This window comes from Myotis myotis, unplaced genomic scaffold, assembly GCF_014108235.1.
Source record: "Myotis myotis isolate mMyoMyo1 unplaced genomic scaffold, mMyoMyo1.p scaffold_m19_p_4, whole genome shotgun sequence".
NCBI classification, from domain to species: domain Eukaryota; kingdom Metazoa; phylum Chordata; class Mammalia; order Chiroptera; family Vespertilionidae; genus Myotis; species Myotis myotis.
The window spans coordinates 46,250,009-46,274,354 of record NW_023416346.1 but is presented as its reverse complement, the minus strand read 5'-3'; the positions used below and the strand labels follow the sequence as shown (position 1 = coordinate 46,274,354).

Below are 24,346 nucleotides of genomic sequence, written 5' to 3'. Positions count from 1 at the left end.
CAAGCTGCATTATGAGAATACTCAAGTTAAAAATCACTTTCAGTCCTAGCTGGGTGGCTCAGTTGGTTGAAGCATCATCTCATACACCAAAAGGTTGACGGTTCAATCCCAGGTCAGGGCACATACCTAGTTTGCAGGTTTGATCCACAGTCAGGGTGTTTATGGGAAACAACTGATCAATGTTTCTCTCACATTGATGTTCCTCTCCCTTCCTCTCTCTCTAAAAATCAATAAAAACATATTCTCAGGTGAAGATTTAAAAAACGATCAAATAGAGTACATAAAAATAAAATATGCCAAATGAAAAATCAAAAGAAAATTTAAAAAAACTTCCACACTTTTGAAATCAAGAGGCTTTCTCAGGTGAATGTTGTTTCACATTTAATTGGCAATAACAAGAAGTAGAATGTAATTATAACCAAACTTAACTATATAGAAGCATCATTTTATAAAATAACATAAAATAAAGGAAAACATTTATGAAAATACCTGAATCACAGCATTTCAGAGCCAGAAGGGATAGATATCACAAACCCTTCATGTCATGGATGAAAAAACTGAGGCCCAAATTGGTTTAGTGACTTATACTAAGTCACACATCAACTAAGTGATAGAGTCAGGACAAGAACCCATGTCTCCTACCACCCAGCCTAGTGTCCTTTCTGCTATACTACACATATTTAACATCTAGAATACTGACCATACTAGAAAGAATTATACATTGTGTAACTTATTTATTATTAAATCAGTTTTAACTTAACTCATTTTTATTTGTGATATATTTTAATTTTGCATTTTAATCTGTTATTTATAGATATTGCAGAATTTTAGTGATTTATATGCACTGTTTAGTAATGTTGTAAAACGAAAGTAGGAATTGCTTTGTTTTTTGTTTGTTTGTTTGTTTGTTTGTTTTTAGATGGGATAGAAGAATCAAGAATAGACTGATCCTTCCACTCCAAAGTGGATTTTGTTTGTTGGTTTCTTTTCCCTTAATATAGGTGATTCTGGAGCTTTGAAATGAAGACCTGTTGGAAAAATGAGGAGTTAAGAGTTCATTCGGATGTCCAGATGTATGCAAGTACCCAGTTATTGGCAATAAATACATCTGGGCAACTGATTGAACTTTTCGCTTTCCATGACTCGACGGGAACCCTCTACAGCCTGCTGCTACATGGCCTAAAACTGTGATCTCTTAACTTAATGAAATGGGAAGTTGCTTATGGGGGAGGAGATACCAATGTAAATTGTAAATGTGAAAACATTTTATTTTGTAGCTAACTTGAATTTTAAGTATCTTAACAAATGATGAATTGGGAATTTCTCCCTTCATTTACAAAATGTAAACCAAACTAACAGAAAATTTTGTATTCCCACCAGTGACACCCATTTGCTTAACTCACCAGTGTAAAAGAATTGTATTTTTTATTGTGATTAAAAATAAGCATCAAATGCTGGCTAATATTATTAGTATAATATTTTAAGAATATGTAAGCTCAAGCTATGGATACATACATAGGTCCATCTAAAATATTTCTCCCAGTTACTCTTTATCCCATATGCCATTTCATTTGATTTATAGCAATTCTTACAATTAAAAATTATTCTACTTATTTGTTTAAATGCTACTGTCTATATATCCTGCTGGAATGTAAGCTCCATGAGGGCAGGGGTCTTGTCTACATGCCCAGCACGCAGGAGAGTGCCAAGCACACAACAGGCAAGCCATAAATATTTGAATACGTGAGAGCGCTATGATGGTGTTCAAAGTTTTCCGTTTTCCGTCCTGTAAATCAATAGGAATTGGTCTCCAACACAGAGATATAGCATATGGTTTGCTCCATGAGCTCTGCTGTTTAAAAGTCTTCAGTTTACTCTGCTGTGCGGGTGCTAATGCTGAGATAATTCAGGGATGGTTCTGTTACCACCGATGGAGAAAGCAGCTTCAAATTGTGGGGCACTGTGCCCACTAAAACAGATTCTCTCTGTGCCCATACTACTATCATGGAGTGATTCGTGTCACTCTTTTAACTATCAATTTTGAAGCTGTTTTGTTTTAAGTATTTTATGAAAATGGAGTGGGTCTTGCTGTGAAATACTTAGGGTCATGTATACTGTAGATTTTAGGAGTTAACATTCTTTAAGCCTCACTAAATTTCGCAGTCATCACTCATGAAGCATGTAAAACACAAAGAGAAAAGTATAGTAAATACAAATGAGGAGAAAATACTTGTTACATTTTAATTCCAAGTATAAGAGGAACAGTTAAAATGTTTTAAACAACTACTTATCTTCTCTAAGGAGGTGGGGCAGAAAAATAACAAGAATAGCGCTTACAAAATCACCCAACATAAGTAACTGCATGTTCAGAACTCTTAGAGTTCTTCGTAGCGCACTATGAGGAAGTGTCTAATTCCATGTCTGAAGCTCTGCATTCTCAAACAAGCCAAAGAAAGATGCAGTAAGTATGCTGCTAGTGTTATGTTATCCTGTGATATAGATACTTGACTTGGTAAGGAGTAATTATTCCCAGTCAAGTCTCTCAGCTTGAGGCTTTTTGCCTAATATAAAAAAACATATTGCTAAACAGTCGAAGGTTATGAAATTGGCTCTCATGGAATTTGTTCTAAAGAACATCAATTATCAAATTTATTGAAGTGGGTTAAATATAGACCTGTGTGAAGGCAAAGGACTGGATTATTTGATCACTCATAATTTTTCAGGCCTAGGAGTTCTGTGAATTCATAATTGTAGGAAAAATTAGGACTTGACATTTGAAGATAGATTCGAATTTATTTAACTTCATCGAATAAATTCCTAAAGGAGCTTTATTTACATGCTTGCAGATCTTGTGTTGACCGGTCAAAGAGCAGTCTTTAATTGCATTGATTGTAATAAATGGGTAACAGTAACTTTCTGTTAAAATCATAAAGTTATTATTTTATTTGATTATAATTAAAATGAATTTTAGTATAATTGTTTATTTTATTAGAAAATTATTACAATACATTTGAAGTTGAAAGGAACATTTCTACAATACTCATTAGTCCTGAGGATAATTTTTGAATTACATATTTTCCCCCAAATGTTATAAATCATCCCACATTAACACAATCTTCCCAGGATTAATCTGAACATTTGTGACTAATTCACATTTGATTGAGCCATCTGCTGAAAACTCAGTGACTCTAGTAACCAGAGGGATGTTTTTTGACTTATGAGTTCCTAATTTCTGAACAGTGAAAACTGACAAAAACAAAACCTCTGCATGTATTATTATTTATTCAATTCTTAAATACTTTATTATAAAAAGTCAGACAAGAATTCTCACTTAACTGCCTATTCTATGATTTTTAAAAAACATTCAGTGTCAGATTTATTCTCTTCAGTATGAGAGAAAATAATCTACAGCATCACCATGATGAGCTCATAGAATTTTTAGAAATCTAATGTAAACTATGTCTTTTTATGGGTTAATCTATACCCATCAAATTTTGTAAAAAGGTGAAGGGATTAAGCAAAGAAAAGAAAACCTTATAGACATACAACAGTATGGTGATTACCAGAGGGAAAGGGGGTGGGGGAAATAGAAGAAGGTAATGGGGGGGGAGGATAAATGGTGATAAAAAGAGACTTGACTTTGGGTGGTGAACACACAATACAATATATACAGATGATGTGTTATAGAAATTGTACACCTGAAACCTATGTAATTGTATTAACCAATGTCACACCAATGAATTCAATAACAATTAAAATCAAGTGGAATTTCTGGCATTTCATCAATATCACATTTGACCAGGTCTGGGAAAGAAAGAATAAGAAACTGTTAGAGGATAGAAAATGCGATTGAAACATGACCAATCTTCCTTCAGTGTCAAAGGGTGGAAAAGGGAACAGTAAACATGAATGATAAATGCTTAGTTTTAAAAGAAGCAAGGAAATGTCCAGGTTTTCAATAAAGTTGTAGACTTCTATCATCTCCAAGCACAATTTGGACAAAACCACAGCTCGTCCTGTCCTTCATTCTTAAATAGAATCTTTTGTCTTCACACCTTAAGTCTCTTCAAGTCTCTCCTTTCCCTTCCTTTCGATTAACCTACTACTGTGGGAGTTACATGGAAAGCACATCTATATGTCTCCTCCTCTCAAAAATTTGTCTTTAGTACATGTTTATTACACATCTGCTTCTGCTGCATTGGACAAAACCCTTTGAACGTTTTCCATTTCCTCACCAACCACCTCCCTAATCTTCCAAGTCCTCTTCTCTCCCCCTCTGTCCAACTACATTCTAGACTCTTTCTACATTACTTTATTGAAATGGTGCTAAGAACACCAGCCATCGCCTTTTAGATAAATCACACAGTATAAACTCTGCTCCTTCTCAAAACACTCTCCCTTGACATTTTCTTTTTGCTTATCCTTTCCACTTTATTTGTTGCCACCCCTTACTTTTTTCCCTTTCTCTAATTTAATATTTACTCTCTGCTTGTTTAACAGTTGATTCATAAATTTAATCCTCAACTATGACTTCAGTGGAGTCCAAACTGTGTGTTTTTTCCCCTTGTTGTTTTGCGTATGTTTTTGCCTTCATCTCTCCCAGTAAATAACAATGTAGGAGCTCTTTCATACGCTAAATTTAATATGTGTAAAACTGACATGATGTACAAAACTGATTTCCCTTTCTCATTCGTGTAGTTTCCACAAATGAATTCGACATACAGTATTCTATAGACAACAAGGATGGCCACTCATGTCTCATCACTTGGTTGGCAAAATGACATGGAAAACTAGGTATCCTTTAGAGAGAGCACAGCCCTAAGTGAATCATCACATTATTGCCCAAAGGTGTAGCATGCTTAAACTCATGCCCATGCAAAGCCCATAAAAAAACATTGCAAGAAGTCAACATAGAAATTGTGTAATTAAATAAAATATTCGATCCTTCCATAGCCATGTTAAATTTAGAGCTAAAAACGAATCACTCCAATTAGCTGTGAAATGAAAAAAATTCCCCAGCCTAGCCTGAGGGCATGTTGGAAGAGACAAAAGTAGCTTTTGGTCTTCTTAACTCATGCCAGCCCTTCCTCACCAAGGTGCTTTTGCTTTTGAAAATTGTTTTCAACTCCAGATGATTACTCTAATGACCTTTAAGTATTTCTGTGAGTGACCCTGATAATGATAATTTGAAATTTATTTCTGTATATTCAATGAAGAGCCTATTTTTGTTCAATTGTTTTCAAATGTTCTCACTAAGATGCTATATATGCTTTATGACACATGACATATGTTGACAGATAAGCATAGATTCTTAGGCCTCAATTAAATATACTGTTCGGTGTGTAAGTTTTGCTTAATTAAAATTTGATATTAATTGAGGTTACTCTGCAACAAACTTGTGTAAAATTGTACAATTGAGAACTATATGAAAACTAATATTTGTCCCCCTTTTTGCCTTAGCAAATGTAGTTACTATTATTGATGCCTGAAGATCTTACAGTGCTTTAGAGAGATCATGAAAAGGTTTGTAATTTATGCTGCAGAAAGAAATGAGATTGGTTTAAATGTATACTGATTCTAAACTTATTTAGGGTTGCTTTAATTTGTGATTTTCTCTCCATGCTTGAGACAGCTAATTGATTTCAGGTTAATCAATAATTTTCTGAACACAGAAATATATATATACTTATAACATTTTATATTATTAAACAATCATAGTTTCTATGAGAATCATATACATTCTCATTAAAATTTACTCTGTCCATTATCCCACAAATGTTTTTTTTCTTTATTTTATAAAACAAAATTCTTTTCCAAATTTAAATACTTAAATTCACAGATATTCTTCTCATGTTCACACAACCATCAGGATTCCATTATGAAAAAAATTGGTGGAGTCGGAGGGGTATGCAGATAAAAGCTGTCTTCTTATTTTTTGTTTCTCTTAATTTATCTTATCCAAGATTTTAAGAGCTTTTTCATTTCCTTCCCTTTTTGTAAAATTTCAGAACATTTCTCATTGCAAAATATCATTACAGTGCTCTGACCTTTTGGTAAACCATGTAATGTAACATTACTTACTTTACATAATTTGTATAATTTATGCCTGTCTAGCATATCATATCTCTAACCTTACCGCTAATCCAGGGACATTTTCTATCAGGTTTAGTCAACTTTAAAAGGGTGTAAATTTTAACAGCACAGAAAAATGTTATTTTGCTCTCAAGGTGTTTTAGTTAATAAATTGGAGAAATATATATGTAATATAGTACTTTTATTATTATTTGGCTCTTCTCAATGAGATTGAAATTTTGAAAATAAATATTTGTTGTCTAATTTTTCTGTTTATATTTATCAGAAAAACATACATGTAAAAATGATGACACAGTTGATTAACTTTTAATGGAATATAATATTTTGAGTAACAATAATGGGATTCCAGCATGTCTTTATGACATGATTATCATGTTGAGCTATGGCAAAAACAATTTCAACTGATTTGTTGTCTATTAGAATGAAGCATTTTACTTTGAAACTTTTAAATTATATTACTGTTTGGATACTTGAAAAATAAAAATTGAAAATAATTTTTATATTTTATTATTAAAATATTTTTATTATTAAAAATATTTATTTTTATTATTAAAATAGTAAAGTATTTTTGTATTTACTGAGGGCTAAGAAGCAAAAGAAGACCACTTTATCTCCCTTTACCATTTTTTTCTGTCACTTATTTCCAGATCTCCTAGGAAAAAAGGATCTATGCATGTCTGGCAAAATTTTAGGGACAGAAATGGTCTGGCTAATGGTGATCTGGCTAATGTCACTCTATCTCTCCAATAGGATATTTAGGGTTCCTGAATACTGGAGGCCATATTTTATGTATTACTAAAGTTAAATTATATATAATTTTGAGATAAATTTTTGTGTCAGCAGCACTGTTAGAACTTACAAGTGAAAGATGAGAAATAAGAGAAAATAAATAAGACAAATAATAATGCCATTAAATGAGATGGAAAATATAGGGAGGTGCATATTGTTCTAGTAAAATTTTATTTCCAAATTTCTAAAAAACACTAGAAAACATTTCAAAAGTTTACCAACTTATTTTATCATATTTCTTTAAAATATTTAGAAATTAGACAAAATAGATATTTCATGTTATTCTATGTTTTCAAGCTATTCAATTCTCTCTCTCTCTCTCTCTCTCTCTCTCTCACACACACACACACACACACACACATGCGCACACACAAATAATTTATTCTCAAGGACAGCCCACTGTTGGCCAGGTTAATATCACAATCCTGACTCTTATAATAGTTTGCAATCCCAGAAATGAATACAGTTGGATGTTTGGTGTGGGAAGAGAGTATAATCAAAATCATAAAGTAGAAGTTATAGAAAAAACAAGATGGAGAACAGAGGGGTTTACCAATTCTACTCCTAGTTAGGAATCACTAAACAAAAAAACCAAAGGGTTCTCTATGTTAATCATTAGATTAACATACATGTAAAAATGGGATTCCAGCATGGCTACGAATATGGATAATACAGTCTTTATGACATGATTATCACACTGAGTGTTTTTCGATGTCAGTGTAAAGGTTGAGAGTGACATGTTCTACTTGGTAAGATGTTTTTTTCCACAATGAGTGCAGCAGAGATTCTCAGCAAATTCGGCCAGCATTTTAGCATACTGAGTACAGTGCATGCTAAGTGGTAAATAATCTGCTATGTAAATATTTGGGGCTTTTCAATGAAACAAATAACTCCTTTTTAAAATAGCCTACAGAAATTGAAGCTGCTCACTCTGAAATTCTTTAATAAGTTGTTTGGAGAGTTTTCATGTTTCTTACCTTTGAAGATACATAGTCACCTCCTAATAAAAGAAACTACAAATGTTTTTTTCAGTCATCTAATGCAACTCAACTTTTGTTTGCATTATTTGAATAATTTTCAGCATTATTCCATGGGTCTTACTGTAACATACTGTCTGTTGGATACCAATTAGTTGATACATGAGGGTGGTTGTTATATATAATATAATAAACATGACCAACTCACTTATTTTGGTATAAACCTTTTTCTGTACTCTAGAGAATATTGTTGGTTAAAGCCAAAGTATAAGTAAAGCTATCTATATGTAAATGCAGATGGCTTCACTCTGAAGCAAAAAAGTTAGAAAAGTACAAAATGTGCTGACTTTATAAAAATGCTTAAAACTTGTTTTAGTTTTCTATTTCTTATATTATGAAAACTTTTTACTTTATAGATGTTACCTAATTAGTAGATCACAAACTTTGCCGTAATGGTTTGCAAATTAAAGAAACATGTATTCTTCATTTCTTTCTCAAAACAACAATTTGAAGCTCTCTATCCTCTAACAGGGGGAGATTTAGTGGAATCTCCACATAAATAAAGTGTGTACAAGAATTTTTAGAAGAACTATGATAGTTGTATATTGGTAAATAATGAAAAATCTATTCTCTTTGCCATTTTTACTACTTATATGATATAACATGCTGACCTATTTGCTAAATTTAGTATTGATTGTTTCTTATCCCTTAATAAGTATATTTAAGTTTATTTAATTTGTTATGTAATTATTTGGACCTTTAACTAATTTTCTTTTTCTTTTTCTTTTCTCTCCCCAGAAAGGACGGTATTATGAACCCAATCTAAACTTCCTTTCCTCAGTTTTAAACTTTGGTTGCTTAACACTGAAGCAATCATGGTGAACTTAAGGAAAGCAGTGCACTCGTTCCTGTAAGTATGCTATTACTTATTTTTTTTCAAAAGATAACTTTTTTATGGTAGCTGGCTCAAAAATGTTAAACAGGCTTTTATATGATCATTCAGCCATATTTACCTCAATCTTCATAAATGACTTTTGTTTCAATAGACTAATTGTATACGTGTTTCCTATTCAAAAGCAATAAATGGAGAAAAACCCTGTAATTTGAACTCCAGTTAAACACAACCACTCATGCATTCAAACAAGTAATATGGTAATTATACCTTAGATTCAAAAACAATCCCAATGCCCACGATTGCCTTCACCATGGTTAAAACATAGAAGTGAGAAGATACTTTCCTTTTTCCATCATGAACTGAACCAAGAAAATAAAATGTCTTTATAAGTCTCTGGTTTTATATAAAATATTTGAGGTTGCAAAAGAACGCATCAGAAGTCAGGGAGTTGGGGTTGGGCGGTGTAGCTAGACAGAGGAAAACAATTCAATTTTTGGAAGTCTTGATGCAATGACCCAGTAGTTAAAACTAATACAATGTAACATAAAGGGTATAAGTAAAGAGTTGAATTCAAATACTGGACAATTCTAAACATGATGTAACCCAGTCATATCTTCTTTTTAACTTAACAAAATATAGGGTTTGTTTCTTCTAAACCTACTCTTTGAGGAATGGGGCATTGAAAACAAAAAAAGATCCAGTTCTCTGTAAACTGACTGGTACAGTGGAGAAGCCTTGAATTGCCTTGCTTTACACAGTCTCCTCTATAATTCCTGTAAAAGCTCACCCAGGAACAAAGTTTACAGAGCAGTGTAGGTATAAAGAACATCATCTCCAGTATGCACCATTATAGCCCATCTTGGATGTCACTGCTTATTGTAGTAATGATAGTCTCAATGATGTGTGGCTCCAAGAGAACTAGAGCAGATGGGGAAAGGAAAGGGTAGACAGTGATAGCAGAGTCAGATCAGACAGATCAGCAGAGTCAGGTGTAAGAAAATGAAAGGACAAATGTTTCATGCACCTGTGTCAACCCTGTTTTGGGCATTGGTCTATATAGCAGAATGTAGGGTTACTTTAAAGTGTACCGAAATATTCTGGTATGAAATTAAGAAATTCATATCACCTTTTTCCATCCTATTAAGAGAAACAGAGAGCATTCATCTCTTCTAATAATGCTCATTGTCATATGCCATGGAAAAACTCAGTAGGTTTAAAATATACTCAGACTTTTAAATTAAATTATCATTTTGTTTAGCTACTATGCATGTAAAATTATATTTCATTAAAAATTTAGTAGCAATGAATAAATTATTTGCACGGTTCCAAAGAACTTGTGATTTTTGAGCATATATTTTATGAGACTTCTGTGGCTTAATGGCAATTCATATAGCTTTAGAAGCAAGACCTAAATTACTCCTCTTTTGTAAAAAGACTGTATATATTTCACTGAGGATGCAATATTTGAAGTTAGATTTAATTATAATACAGCCATGTTTTATTACAAAACTATAGAAAATAGCATTGGACTACAATAAAACTCATAATACTTTTCCCATAAATAGTACTCAGTAATAATTTATTAAATTGAATTGAAACCAGGGAACTAAAGTAAATACTCTTTCAGGATCTTTCCCAGCACCATTACTTTATTTTATAATTCACAATAGATTTCTTTCTTTATTTTAACAATAGATATATTTATATTCTACAAGCTTCCTTAGTAATTTAGTATTTTTTAAAATATATTTTATTGGTTTCAGAAATGAAGGAGGAGGGAGAGATAGAAACATCAATAATGAGAGAGAATCATTGATCGGCTGCCTCCTGCACGCCTCACGGCATGCCCCACACTGGGAATTGAGCCTGCAACCTGGGCATGTGCCCTGACCAGGAATCAAACCATGACTTCCTGGTTCATAGGTCGATGCTCAACCACTGAGCCACTTCAGCCGGGAAGTAACTCAATATTTGTTTCATGGGCTTTTTAATAAAATTTATGTACATCTGACCAATAGAGTTATACTTCAAGTGGTTTTCTACCCCAAAGTTCTAAGATACTCAAATTATAAAATTCATAATTGAACATAGTTTTTTATGTTATGTGCATTTTTGTTATGTGCAACTTTATTCTGCATTCCTCCACTGTTTTTAGAGAAATATGGAAAGGATTTAGATGTTTTCACAACTTCCTTCAAAAATGTGAGGTGGACTGCATATTCTGTTAGGACTTTATTCTCTAGGCTTAGGGATAAATATATTATCTGTGGTTCTGCAACTGACAATTGACGATGCAGTTGATTATTATGAACATAAAGTCTTGTAGGGCTATTTGTAATGATCTCCACATAATTTAAAGCAGAAAAAAAAACTTGATACCAGAGGGACAAGTTTTTTATTAAATAGGCCAGAAAAGACCCTGGATTTAAAATTACTATCTGAACCTAGTCCTGCATAAATAAGTGTTATTTTAAAATAAAATCAGGACTTAAATTCTTAAAAAATTTTAAAATATGTGAATTGGGGTATAGTTACCATAAAATCCTTCTGTTTAACTTTGAAAGCAGGAAGAAGGTAGCTCCAACATTTACTCAGGGCTTATTATCACAGAGGTACTATTTTCAGGGCTTTGCACATATCATTTAATTTTCACAATAATCAGGTTATAGAGATCATCCTCTTGGACAGATGAGGAAATTTATGTTGTAAGAGGTTAAGTGACTGGTCAAAAATTATTGAGGTCATGTAGCCAGGACATTGGCCACGTGCCATATGCAACAAATACAGTGACAGGATAATCAACACTAAGAACAAATAACTTGCTTTTATTTATTTGGTCCTTTATTTCAATAAATTTTATTCATATTAATCAGATTAATTATGGTCCAGATTATTTGAATCACATATTATTTTAGCTTCTTTTTTATATTCCAGAAAATAATATGGCCTACATTTGAATTTACTGATTATTTCTCAATATTTGATAAAAATTACTATGTGTGTCTCTTCCCATCATGTTGCTTAGAATATGTTACCTTTGACTAATGAGAAGCTTGTTTTTTAAGCTAGATGTCTGAAGTATTAGTTTTCTATCCTTTGTAAAATGATAGTCAAAAATTTTTGACTCCTTCATTATCTTAAAATACATAGTATATTAACAAGATAATAGAGAAATAATTTTTATTTTTTTATTTTTTAAAAATATATTTTATTGATTTTTTACAGAGAGGAAGGGAGAGGGATAGAGAGCTAGAAACATCGATGAGAGAGAAACATCGATCAGCTGCCTCCTGCACACCTCCTACTGGGGATGTGCCCGTAACCAAGGTACATGCCCTTGACTGGAATCGAACCTGGGACCTTTCAGTCTGCAGGCCGATGCTCTGTCCACTGAGCCAAACCGGTTAGGGCAGAGAGAAATAATTTTTAAATGTGCTATAAAATGATTATAATATTTTACTTACATTTAAATAATGACAATAATTTTTCAGACTGCTACAGTTTTGGTTCACAAAGTATGATGTGCATGTATGTGTGTATGAATAATCATATAGATATGATTATTATAATCATAAAATAATAGCAAACACTATACATAGTGTAATTGCTGCTTAATATTCATTAGATATCTGTTACTGAATATAAAACACATGTAAGACAGTCATGCACAGATAACTCTTGATTTTAAGCAGGAAAATTTTAATATGCTTGTTTGCCTTATCTATTTTATTAAAATAAATGTTTTATTAGACACATTATGAACTTACACTTTGAGAGGACACTTAATGAATGTAATTTGAATAAATCATTACAGCAAATGAAGCAATAGCATGGTTTCAGATTACTTGCATAGAGTAAAAATTTAAAACACAGGCTTTGAAATCAGTGAAACCTGAGTATTGACCCTTCCCCTGCCACTTACTGGCTATATTGCCTTGATAAAGTTACTTAATCTCTCTGAACCTCAGTCTCCTCATCTACATAATGGATATAAATTAGTACTGACTTCATGAGGTTGTTTTATGAGATCAAATGAGATTATAGATATACTAGAGGCCCAATGCATGAAATTTGTGCAAGGGGCTTGGCCCTTGCAGCCCCGGCTTCGTCTGGAAGGTCGTCTGGATGGTTGTTTGGCCTAATTAGCATATTAGCTCTTTATTATATAGAATACTTCAGTAAGCTAAGTGCCTAACTCATAATAAACACTAAACAAAGAGTATTCTTTGGATAGAAAATATACTGAGGTTTAATTAAAAGAGTAGATATGATAATGATGATGATGATTACTATTGAAGGAAAAGCAATTGTTTTGTATAAGCCATTTGTTGTGTTTAAGCAAAATAGGGTGGGGCAAAAGTAAGTTTACAGTTCATATGGAAAATAATACGATAATTAATAAATAATAATGCAAGAATAAACTCTGTGCTTTGCATATGCACAACTATAAACCAACTTTTGACCCACCCGGCTTTATAATAAGTGTCTGATTTTTTTCTTTCTTAATTTTCAGTGTGCACCTAATCGGCCTATTGGTTTGGCAATGCGATATTTCTGTGAGCCCAGTTGCAGCCATAGTAACTGACATTTTTAATGCCTCCGATGATGGACGCGTCGGAGTTCCAGGCGGGGTACAAAACTGGCCAGCACTTGCAATCGTCATAATAATAATATTGACGATAGGTGGCAACATTCTCGTCATCATGGCAGTACGCTTTGAAAAGAAGTTGCACAATGCCACCAATTACTTCTTAATGTCCCTAGCCATTGCTGATATGCTAGTGGGACTACTTGTCATGCCAACTTCCCTGCTGGCAATCCTTTATGGTAAGTACAATTTTATTAGTTTTTCAGTCTCAGATTATGTTATGAATTTGTGTCAGGTATCACAATAAACATTCATAAAGTTAATTATTTTGCTCGTATCATTTGAAAAGTGAAGAAAAAACAAATTGTGTGGCCGATGGAATTGGATGTATATGTAATATTTATTAAATAAATCAGTAACAGTCTTCAAAAATCAAAACAGACATTTCATAACATATTAAGATGATAGATAGATACTCTACTGTTCAGTGTTATCTACAATGACAATTGCCTTATAATGGGACAGAGTCAGAAACACACCATCACCCCTATAATCTGTTTTATATACATAGTACCATATCTTATACAAAGAAAGTGAAAGAGGCTCACATAAAAAATAAACATATTTTAAGTAACCTTTTTTTAATGTTAGCAAACAAAGTGATTGGCAATAATAAGCTCTCAATAATAGCTATCCTTCATGGAGTCTACAGTTTATGTTTTTACTAAGAGACGGGATAAAACATTAATTAGTAATGTATAAATGCAAGGTCACATTACCACAATAAATTTAGGTAATGAAAATTTTTATATATTTATTTATTGGTATGTAGGAGATATTTTTATTTATTTATTTTAATTTTAGTTTTTCCAGCACAATTTATCCCCCTCTACTGTCCTATTCTCCCTCATCCCTCCCTCTCCTCACAGTAACCACACTGTTGTTCATGTCCATGAATTCTTTCTCTCTCTTTTTTTCTCTTTTTTCCCCTCAATCACTCCACACACCCCAAGCTTTGATAAATTTGTTTTAGGGAGGTTTTTAATTTTTATTTTCTACTATCTCTATGCCCTATTTATTTTAATCATAATTTTGCATCTAGCTAATATTTATAATGATCAACCAAAATCACTTCTACAAAACTACAAAGAATCTGTGCTAAGTGAAATAAGCCAGTCAGAGAAAGATAAATATCACATGATCTCACTCACTTATGGAATATAATGAACAACATAAATTGATCATCCAGAGACAGAGAATCATTGATCAGAATGTCAAACCTCAGAGGGAAGGTAGGAGAGGGTGGTAAGGGGGAAAGATCAACCAAAGGACTTGTATGCATGCATATAAGTCTAACCAATGGCCACAGACAACAGGGGGGTGAGGGCATGAGTGGGAGGGGTAATGGAGGGATAAGGACACATATGTAATACCTTAATCAATAAAGAAAAAGAAATTAAGAGTAAAAAATAAAGAGAATCTGTACTAGGAAACTGGAGAACCCAGTTTGGATTTAATTGCTGATATGCTCATCTCACAAAGGAATGAACTAGACTCCTAGTCCCTGAAGTGTATAATGGGATTGGACTAGAAGGAATGATACTGAAAGTGTACCTTAAGTTCTCAAATCCTAAAATATAATCTTTCATGAAACATAAAAATTATTTACTCTGTCCTAAATACACAGTGATAATAGATTATATTAATGGACATTTTATAAATAGTATTCTCTGAAAATCTGCTTTTCTTATCTTTATTGTTTTAATGGTACATTAACCTCAAAGCCTAAGTATTTTACCAGCTCAGTAGCATTTTTTCACTCCATGGTGCCAAAATTATGTAAGAAAAGGTTATTAGAATTAATGTGCAACAGAAAGTATACTTTGTCTTTTACTATCTGTTTCATTTTGCCAGTTTGTCCCTTAAGAATATACGGGTGATCAAAAAATGCATTTTCCTAAATCCAAATCTTATAACACATCCATACTCCCACCCAACAGGAAAGAACAAGAACAATACTACCACTAAATTTAGAGACAAACCAAATTCCAAGTGATCTGTAAGCAGAAAAATAAATAGGAGATCACAATGAACTGTCAGGCTCCTGCCACATGCTGGTGTGTAGAGGAAGGGCAGTCCAGGAAATGCTGCATGAGAGAGAGAGGAGGAAAGTTAGCAGGAAGCTTAAGATTGATGCAAAATCATGCAGAAAAGAAAGTTTACCCTCTGGGGGCTAAAAATAAAATACTTTTCCTCCAACTTTCTAAATTCTTCTAGCTGGGCTAATAATCAAATTAACAATGACAGATAAGCAGGAGGAAATAAAAATTGTAGTATGTGCACAGAGAGAATTCTCATAACCATGGAAATTCCAAAGACAGGAGGCAAAATTGGATATATATGCATTTGGACAAAGGAGAAAAGGAGGGCAATGAGATCTTAGATTTCAAAAATGAGAATGGGCAATTTGCAGGTAGTTAAGGAAGAGCAGAACACACATGGCAGGCAAACTCTTGCTTCAGTGGGACACAGCGAGTGATCTAGCTACCAGGTCCCTACTTGGACCCCTTCCATCTGCCATACTAAATTCAGTTAGGCTAAGGCAAACATCCTAAGATTTCCTTCCTGAAGCAGGCCTTTGCACTGAATTTCTTAGGCAAGAAAGCAGGGGATGGGGGTAAGGGGGTAGGGTGGCAAAGGTTCTTCCTGAGTCATTTATTTCTTAATAAACCAAAGGCACAGTTTCGGGAGTGGCAAAACCTTTGTTTCCTTCAACCTCAAGTATGAAAATTCTCAAGTTTTTCTGGAAGCTCAGCCTTTAGGGAAGTGACTTACAAGTGTGCATTAAGACACAAGAAAGCAATTTTGGAAAAAGAACTTGGAAATTTAAAAGGGTATTAAAGGAAAGGGAGAGTTGAATATTTTTTTTAAATGCACAATGAAGGGAAAAAGAAACAAGAGGGAAAATTTGTCACCCTACATGACCAGGGATGTTAGCTTATAAGGACCAATCAACATCCCCCCCCTTCCAGTAAAGAACCATACTTGTCATACTTGTCATATGGAAAGAAGAGGGAGCTCTTGAGCTTAGAAACCAGCCACAAACTGCCAGCCATGTTCATACAATTCAAAGATGCAACCAAACTTAACCTATACCAAGCAACTACAATAAATATAAATAAAAAAATAAACAATTTAAAAAAATGACAGAGCAGGTGCTCAATAAATATATACTGAATAAATAAATAAAATTCATCAAAATAAAAAAGCAGAACATAAGAATTTTAAAAAGGCATTTGATAAAAATTTTCACTAATAAAAAATAACCAAGGAAAAGAAAAATACTTCAAAATTAATTTCCTCAAACAGGCATTTGAAGGTATGAAAAAAAAAATACCTTGAGGTAGAAACCTAAAAACTAAGAATGAAACAGACAAAAAAATTGGTCAAGCAAAAGTTGATGAACCCAAGACAATAAAATAAAAGAAAAAAGAATAAAATCACATCAGAAATGAATATTAAAGTACCTGAAGAACAACAAATTCATATCAAAACTGAATAAGAAGCATTGAAGCAAAATGAAACAATAGAGAATGAAGGTGAGATCAAGAAAAAGTAAAAGGGGTCAGAATGAAAGTGTTTGAGATGGCCGAAGCCGGTTTGGCTCAGTGGATAGAGCGTCGGCTTGCGGACTGGGGGGTCCCAGGTTTGATTCCGGTCAAGGGCATGTACCTGGGTTGCGGGCACATCCCCAGTGGGAGATGTGCAGGAGGCAGCTGATCGATGTTCCTCTCTCATCGATGTTTCTAACTTTCTATCTCTCTCTCCCTTCTTCTCTGTAAAAAATCAATAAAATATATTTTAAAAAAAAGAAAGTGTTTGAGATGAAAGACCAGAAAAAAGAAATCCACTGTGCATATAATGAGAATTCTTAAAAAGGAAAAAAAAAAGGAACAAATTAATATTTAAAACTATAATTTAAGAAAGATTTTCAGAAATAAAAGAAAGTCTGAATCTATATATTGATAGGTCCAATCCAGTACCAGAAATTTTACCTGGAACAGTCAACTCTAAGATATATTGAGATATTAGATTTTAAATATAAAGGAAAAATCCTCAGGGATTTCAGGCAAAAATAAGGAATAGTTTAGAAGAATGATAGAATTATACTAGCTTCACAGTGAGGAGAAAAAATGAAGCAAAGCAACAGCAAAGAAATATTTTTTTAAAAGGTAAAATTGTTTTTGAAAGATATTAAAAACAAACAAATGTATAAAGACGGAAAACAGACCATTAGTTTCTAGAGCCTAAAGGCTGACTCCAAAGGAGCATTTACTTGGTAATATGGAACTCTTCTATATCTTGATTGTGATGCTGATATATACATATATATATATATATATATATATATATATATATATATATATATATATATAAATTCTCAAAATGTGAACAACCATAAAATTCTATTATGCAGATTTTTAAAAGGGTGAATTTTACTGTAAAATTAAACTTTAAATTAAAATATAGAAAAAATTCTCAAAGTTTGAAACAAACATTTTACATCCAAACAAGTTTGCCATCAAGATTAAAAACTTTATTTTTTTCCTTTTTTCTTTTAAAACTTTAATTTTTTTAAACTTAGAGAATTCTGAAGCCATAAGCTCTTCTTAAAAAATTGAATAGTGAATGGATTCATCCAAAAGAGAGATGATTGGGGAAACTTCAAAAAGGTTGATGATGAATATTTAATATATTTAATTCTAGAGCTAAGACAAAAACAAAAGTGTTATAAAGGCAGAATACCACTGTTATATAATATATATTATTTGTTACATACTCTATAAAATTAGAAACAATGTAATTAAAAATTGGGTGAAGAGAAAAGAGGAAAAAGTAAGTATAATAATCAAAAGGTAGGAGTTAAATAATATAAAAAAACTGACAAACCAGAAAGTAATCTATATCGATATCTATCTATCATCTATATATCTATATCTATATATCTATATCTATCTATATATTTATATCTATATCTATATCTGTATATCTATATATCTATATCTATATCTATCTATATCTATATATCTATATCTATATCTATATATCTATATCTATATCATCTATATCTATATCATCTATATCTATATCTATATCTATATCTATATCTATATCTATATCTATATCTATATCTATATATATAGCTAATATGCCGTGTCCCCTCAGGAGTTTGACCAGGAGACCGGGAGTTCAATCTCTCGCTATGATGTGCACTGACCACCAGGGGGTGGCGTGGACAAAGGAAGGCCCCATCCAGCAGCCAGCAGCTGGGGAAGGAAGGCCCCAGTCGGCAGCCAGAAGGCCCCGATGAGCCCTGATCGCCAAACAGGCCTAGGGACCCTACTTGTACACGATTTGCATGCACTGGGCCTCTAGTAGATTTAATAAGAAAACATGGGTCGAAGAATATTAAACATGATATAAATAGAATTTAGAGATGGAAAAAGATATAGGGGGGATAAATGGTGATGAAAAAAAATTTAAATAAAGAGAAAATGAAAAATAAATTAAATAAAATATGAAATTAAGTTAACCACTATAGCAAAATTACAAATCTTCCTAAAATCAAAAGATATGTAATTAACAGAAGAGAAAAAAATTATTTCTTCAAACAGGTCTTCTATTCTTTGCTCAGCTTCCTGTCCTTCTAGCACCCCTATTATGCAGATGTTGTTTCATTTCAAGTTGTCCCAAAGCTCCCTTAGACCCTCCTCCTGTTATTTAATTTTTTTTTCTAGTTGCTGTTCTGTTTAGGTGTTATTTTTCTACTTTGTCTTCTGATTTGCTGATTTGGTCCTCAGCTTCTTCTAGTCAGTGGTTGCCAGCCTTTTGGACCTCACAGACCACCAGTGGTCTGAAGACCACCAGTTGGTGACCGCTGTTCTAGTCTACTGTTGAAACATTCCATTGTGTTCTTTATTGCAGTTATGTGATTCTTCATTTCCTCTTGATTCTTATTCATGGTGACATTCTCATTCAGCTTCTTATAATTCTCATTGAGTTGTGTGTATTTGTCATCCAGAAGTTTGAGCATCCTTATAACCATTACTCTGAATTCTTTCTCTGACAAATTACTTGCCTCCATTTCATTTAATTCCTTTTCTGGTAAGTCCTCTTTTTCTTTCCTTTGGGGATTTTTTCTTTGTCTAGCCAAGTTTGCTGTCCCATTATAATAGTTTCTATGTCTTAGATCCAATTGTTATGCCACCCAGGTTCTTTTGGGGGTGGTCATATGTAGTCAGTGATTTGTGGGACCCAGTGGGGCAGTCTCTCTTGAGTTATTTGGGTTCTCCTGAGGTAATTGGGTCTTGAATGTTAGTTGCTCATTCGTGAATGAAGTCTCCTCACAGGTTGTCTGACAATGTGACTCACCCCCCGCCTCATTGTGCAAGCTGTTGTGGATGTGCTAATAGTTCCAGCTCTTGTGACAAGTGTTGCCTGCAGCCTCACTGGCATGCAGCTCAATGTGGGGTCCCAGAGTCCACGGCCTGGGTGGTGAAGATCCCTGGGCCTTAGCTGGGGAATTGTGGCTCTGGCTGGTGTGGCTTGACTCTTGATGGGGTGGTGTCACTCTGTGAATCACTGCAAGGGTCCCAGAGCCCTGAATTGGGGGCAGGCATCCCAGAGTCTGCAGGTGAGGCAATAGGACTCTGGCCAGTGAGGCTTCACTTGAGGGCCCAGGAGCCAGCAGCAGAGGGGCAGCAGTTGGAGTCTGAGGTCTTCTTTTGAAGCAGCATGCCCTTGACTAGAGAGGCACACACTCAGCAACTCACTGAGGGGCCAAGGACCCAGCAGCCAGGGAGGCGGAAGTTGCAGGGACTGCAGCTGAAGCAGTGCACCCTTGGCTGGAGAGGCCAGGAGGTGGGAATGAGACTAGTGCAACCTCTGGAAAACAGTTTGGAGTTTCCTCAAAAATTTAAAAATGGGACTCCCATTTGATCCAGTGATTCCACTTCTAGGACTATATCCCAAGAATTCAGAAACGCCCATCAGAAAGAATGTATGCACCCCTATGTTCATAGCAGCACAATTACAGTAGCTAAGATTTGGAAACAACCTAAGTGCCCATCAGCAGATGAATAGATTAAAAAGCTATGGTACATCTATACAATGGAATATTATGCAGCTATAAAAAATAAAGAACTCTTACCATTTGCAATAGCATGGATGGGCCAAGAGAGCATTATGCTAAGTGAAATAAGCCATTCCAAGAAAGATAAATATCACATGGTCTCACTCATATGTGGAATTTAATGAACAACATAAACTGATGAACAAAAATAGACCCAGAGACATAGAAACATGAAACAGACTGTCAAACCTCAGAGGAAAGGCAGGCGAGGGTGTGTGTGTGTGGGGAGAAGAGATCAACCAATGAACTCATATGCTTATATGCATATACATAGACACAGACAGTAGGGTGGTGAAGGCTTGCGGGGGAAGAGGCAATGGGGAAAAAAGGACATATGTAATACTTTCAACAATAAAGATTTATTTAAAAAGAAAACAAGTAGAGGAAGAAACATAATAAAATATGTTCTCAACATTATAACATGATGTAATATGACAGTTGAAAACAGTAATGGCAATATCAGTAATAGCAATAAACTTGAGTGAATCTAAGTCACTCTTAAAAATAAAATATTTTCAATTTGGCTTACAATAAAAAGATCCAACTATGTTTTATATATAGGAAGAACTCTTAAAACAGTGATTCATAATGGCTAAAAATAAAGATATGGACAAAAGTACATCAAGCAAGTGGATACAATAGGAAAACAATAATTGTGATCTTGATATGTAAATTTCAGGTGGAAAGAGCAGTAAGAGTCAAAAAGAAGGATGCTTTTTAAAAACAATAACAAAAAGGGATACTTATTTGTTATTTAAAAAAATCAATTAACAACAAAACTATAGCAATTAAGAATATCTAAGCCCCCAAAACACAGCATGACCTTATAAAGCAAAACTGAAGAACATGGGAGGATACATTTATGTGGATATATTCTACTACTGTGAGATTTTAACACATCATACTCAGCATATGTGATTTATATTATATTCATCTGTCTATGGACATTTAGGGAGTTTCCACATCTTGGTTTTTGTGAATAGTGCTGCAAGGAACTTAGACTTGCTAATATCTCTTCAAGATTCTTATTTCAATTCTTTTGGATAGATACACAGAAGTGAGATTGCTGGATCATATGATAGTTCTATTTTTAATTTTTGAAGATGTTCCATACTATTTTCCATTGCAGCATCACCATACTATATCCCCACCCACAGAGTACAAGGGTGCCCTTTTTCCATATCCACTCAAACACATGTTGCTTGTTTATTTATTGATGATAGCCACCCTGACAAGTGTGAGGTGATATCTCATTGTGATTTTGATGTATATTTCTCTGATGATTAGTGATGTTGTATACCTTTTTCTATGCTTATTGGCCATTTGTATATCATCTTTGCAGAAATGTCTATTTAAGTGCATTGCCCATTTTAAAATTAGGTTATTCTTGCTGTTTTTAAATGAGTTATATGATTTATTATTTTGGAGATTAACCCTTTATCATATATATGGTTTGCAAATATTTTCTCCCATTGCCTTTTCGCTCTGTTGATGGCTTCCTTTGCTCTGTAGAAGCTTTTTGGTTACTTTGATATAGTCCCACTATTTTTGTGTCATATCCATGAAATCATTGCCAAGACCAGAGCCATAAGGATCTATTATTATTATTATTATTATTATTATTATTATTATTATTATCATCATCATCATCATCATCATTATATTAATATATTTTTATTGTTTTCAGAGAGGAAGGGAGAAGGGAGAGAGAGATAGAAACATCAATGATGACAGAGAATCATTAACTGGCTGCCTCCTGCGCGCCCCCTACTAGGGATCGAGCCCGCAGCACAGACATGTGCCCTTGACTGGAGCTGAATCTGGGAACATTCAGTCCACAGGCCGACATTCTATCCACTGAGCCCAACTGACTAGGGCTCCCCTATTATTTCTTCTAGAAGTTTTACAGTTTTAGGTCATATATTTAAGTATGTTGGACATTTAGCTTACAAGATGTTTTATGGAGTTAGATGTGTTGCTATTAAAGTTAATTTGGAAAATTAAACATGCAAGAATAGGTTGAAACATAAAAGTTATGAAAGGGGACTAGCCCTATGAGATATTGAAACATATTAGAAAGTATAATTAAAAGAGTGGATCATTGGACCATACACAGAAAAACCAGAGAGTAGGATAAAAAATCTGAAACAGATTCAAGTATAAATGGATATTTAATATATGATAAAAGTGTCATTTCAAATCACTGGGAAATGTTGGCCATCAACTATATAGTCATTTTATAAAAGATGAAATTAGATTTTACCATATACCAAATACAAAATCTCTAAATGGATCATAGATCTAATTTAAAAAATAAAACCACACAAATATCAAATGAAAAGAAAGGTTAATTCATCTATAACCTAGCTGTATGGAAAGGATTTTTAACAATGACTCAAAATTCAGATGTAATAAAATAAAAGGTTGACATCTTTGGCATTGAAATAATAATTATAAAAATACATGGCAAAAATACCAAAAACCAAGTTCAAAAATAAATAAATTCATTAAAAATATTTGCAACATATATTATAGGTAAAGGGCTAATATCTCTAATATATAAAGAGTTTTTTAAAGCTAAGGAAAAATACAACACAAAAATTTTTAAAATGTGCTAAAGATATGAGTAGGCAATTTGTGAATTTTATATACTAGTATTTTAAAACATTTGTGAATATTTAAATTATGTATACACATTTACATATACAGCCAAATATATAACTGCTTAATTTTAATCTTATGAGAAATACAAGATAAATGACACTATGATACCATTTTTTATCTCTCAGATTGGCAAAAGTTTAAAAGCTAGAACTGATAAATTATTTGAGCAAGATTGCATGATACAAGATCAACACATAGAAGTCAATCACATTTTTAGATTAACAATGACCACGTGAAAGCTAAAATTAAAATTCAATGTCACTTACAATTGCTCAAAATAAAATAAAATACTCAGGTCTTAATATAATAAAACATGCACTGTATTTGTACACCTAACATTACAAAGTGTGATGATAGAAATCAAAGACCCAAGTAAATCAGGAGACACTGTATTCATAGATTGGAAGACTCATCCTCCTAAAAATGTTAGTTATTCCTATAATAGTTTGCTAGGTCTGCTATTGCAAAGTACCATAAACTGGGTGGCTAAAACAACAGGAATTTATTTTCTCATAGTTGTGGAGGTTAGAAGTTGGAGGACAAGGTATTAGCGGGGTTGGTTTCTACTGAGGACTCTCTTCTTGGCTTGCAGATGGCTTCCTTCTAGCTGCGTCCTCACCAGCTCTTTTCTTTTACTGTCTGTATTGAGATCTCCTCTTCTTAAGGGCACCAGTTATATTGGATTAGGACCCAGCCAAATAACCTCATTTTAACTTAATTACATACGTATACACATAAACCTGTACACTGATGTTTATAGCAGCTTCATTCATAATAGCCCCAAGCAGAAGACCACATTCACTGGGTAAATGGCTAAACAAACTGATACATCAGTGCCATGGAATACTACTAAGCAATAAAAAAAATAGCTATTGATTCACATAACACCCTAGATCAGTGGTTCTCAACCTTGGCTGCACATTAGAATCACCTGGGAATCTTTTTAAAATCCTGATTTTTGGACCTCATCCTCCAGAAATTCTGTTTCTTTGTTATGGGGTGGGACCACAACATTAGTAACAAAGAAACAGAATTTCCGGAGGATGAGGTCCAGAAATCAGGATTTTAAAAATATTCCCAGGTGATTCTAATGTGCAGCCAAGGTTGAGAACCACTGCCCTAGATGATTCTCCAGAGAATTATTCTGA

At 33.5% G+C, this 24,346-nt stretch overlaps 1 protein-coding gene across 1 annotated transcript in view; it reads left to right on the top strand.

Moving 5' to 3' along the window:
- The window catches only part of HTR2C (5-hydroxytryptamine receptor 2C), a 329,198-nt gene that overhangs the window by 140,570 nt on the left and 164,282 nt on the right, over nucleotides 1-24,346 (top strand). Inside the window, exons 3-4 of the mRNA XM_036306109.1 lie at nucleotides 8,658-8,769; nucleotides 13,268-13,581. Of these exons, the coding sequence (XP_036162002.1) occupies nucleotides 8,735-8,769; nucleotides 13,268-13,581 (349 nt within the window). The 5' untranslated portion in view covers nucleotides 8,658-8,734. The remainder of the gene's footprint in view (nucleotides 1-8,657; nucleotides 8,770-13,267; nucleotides 13,582-24,346) is intronic.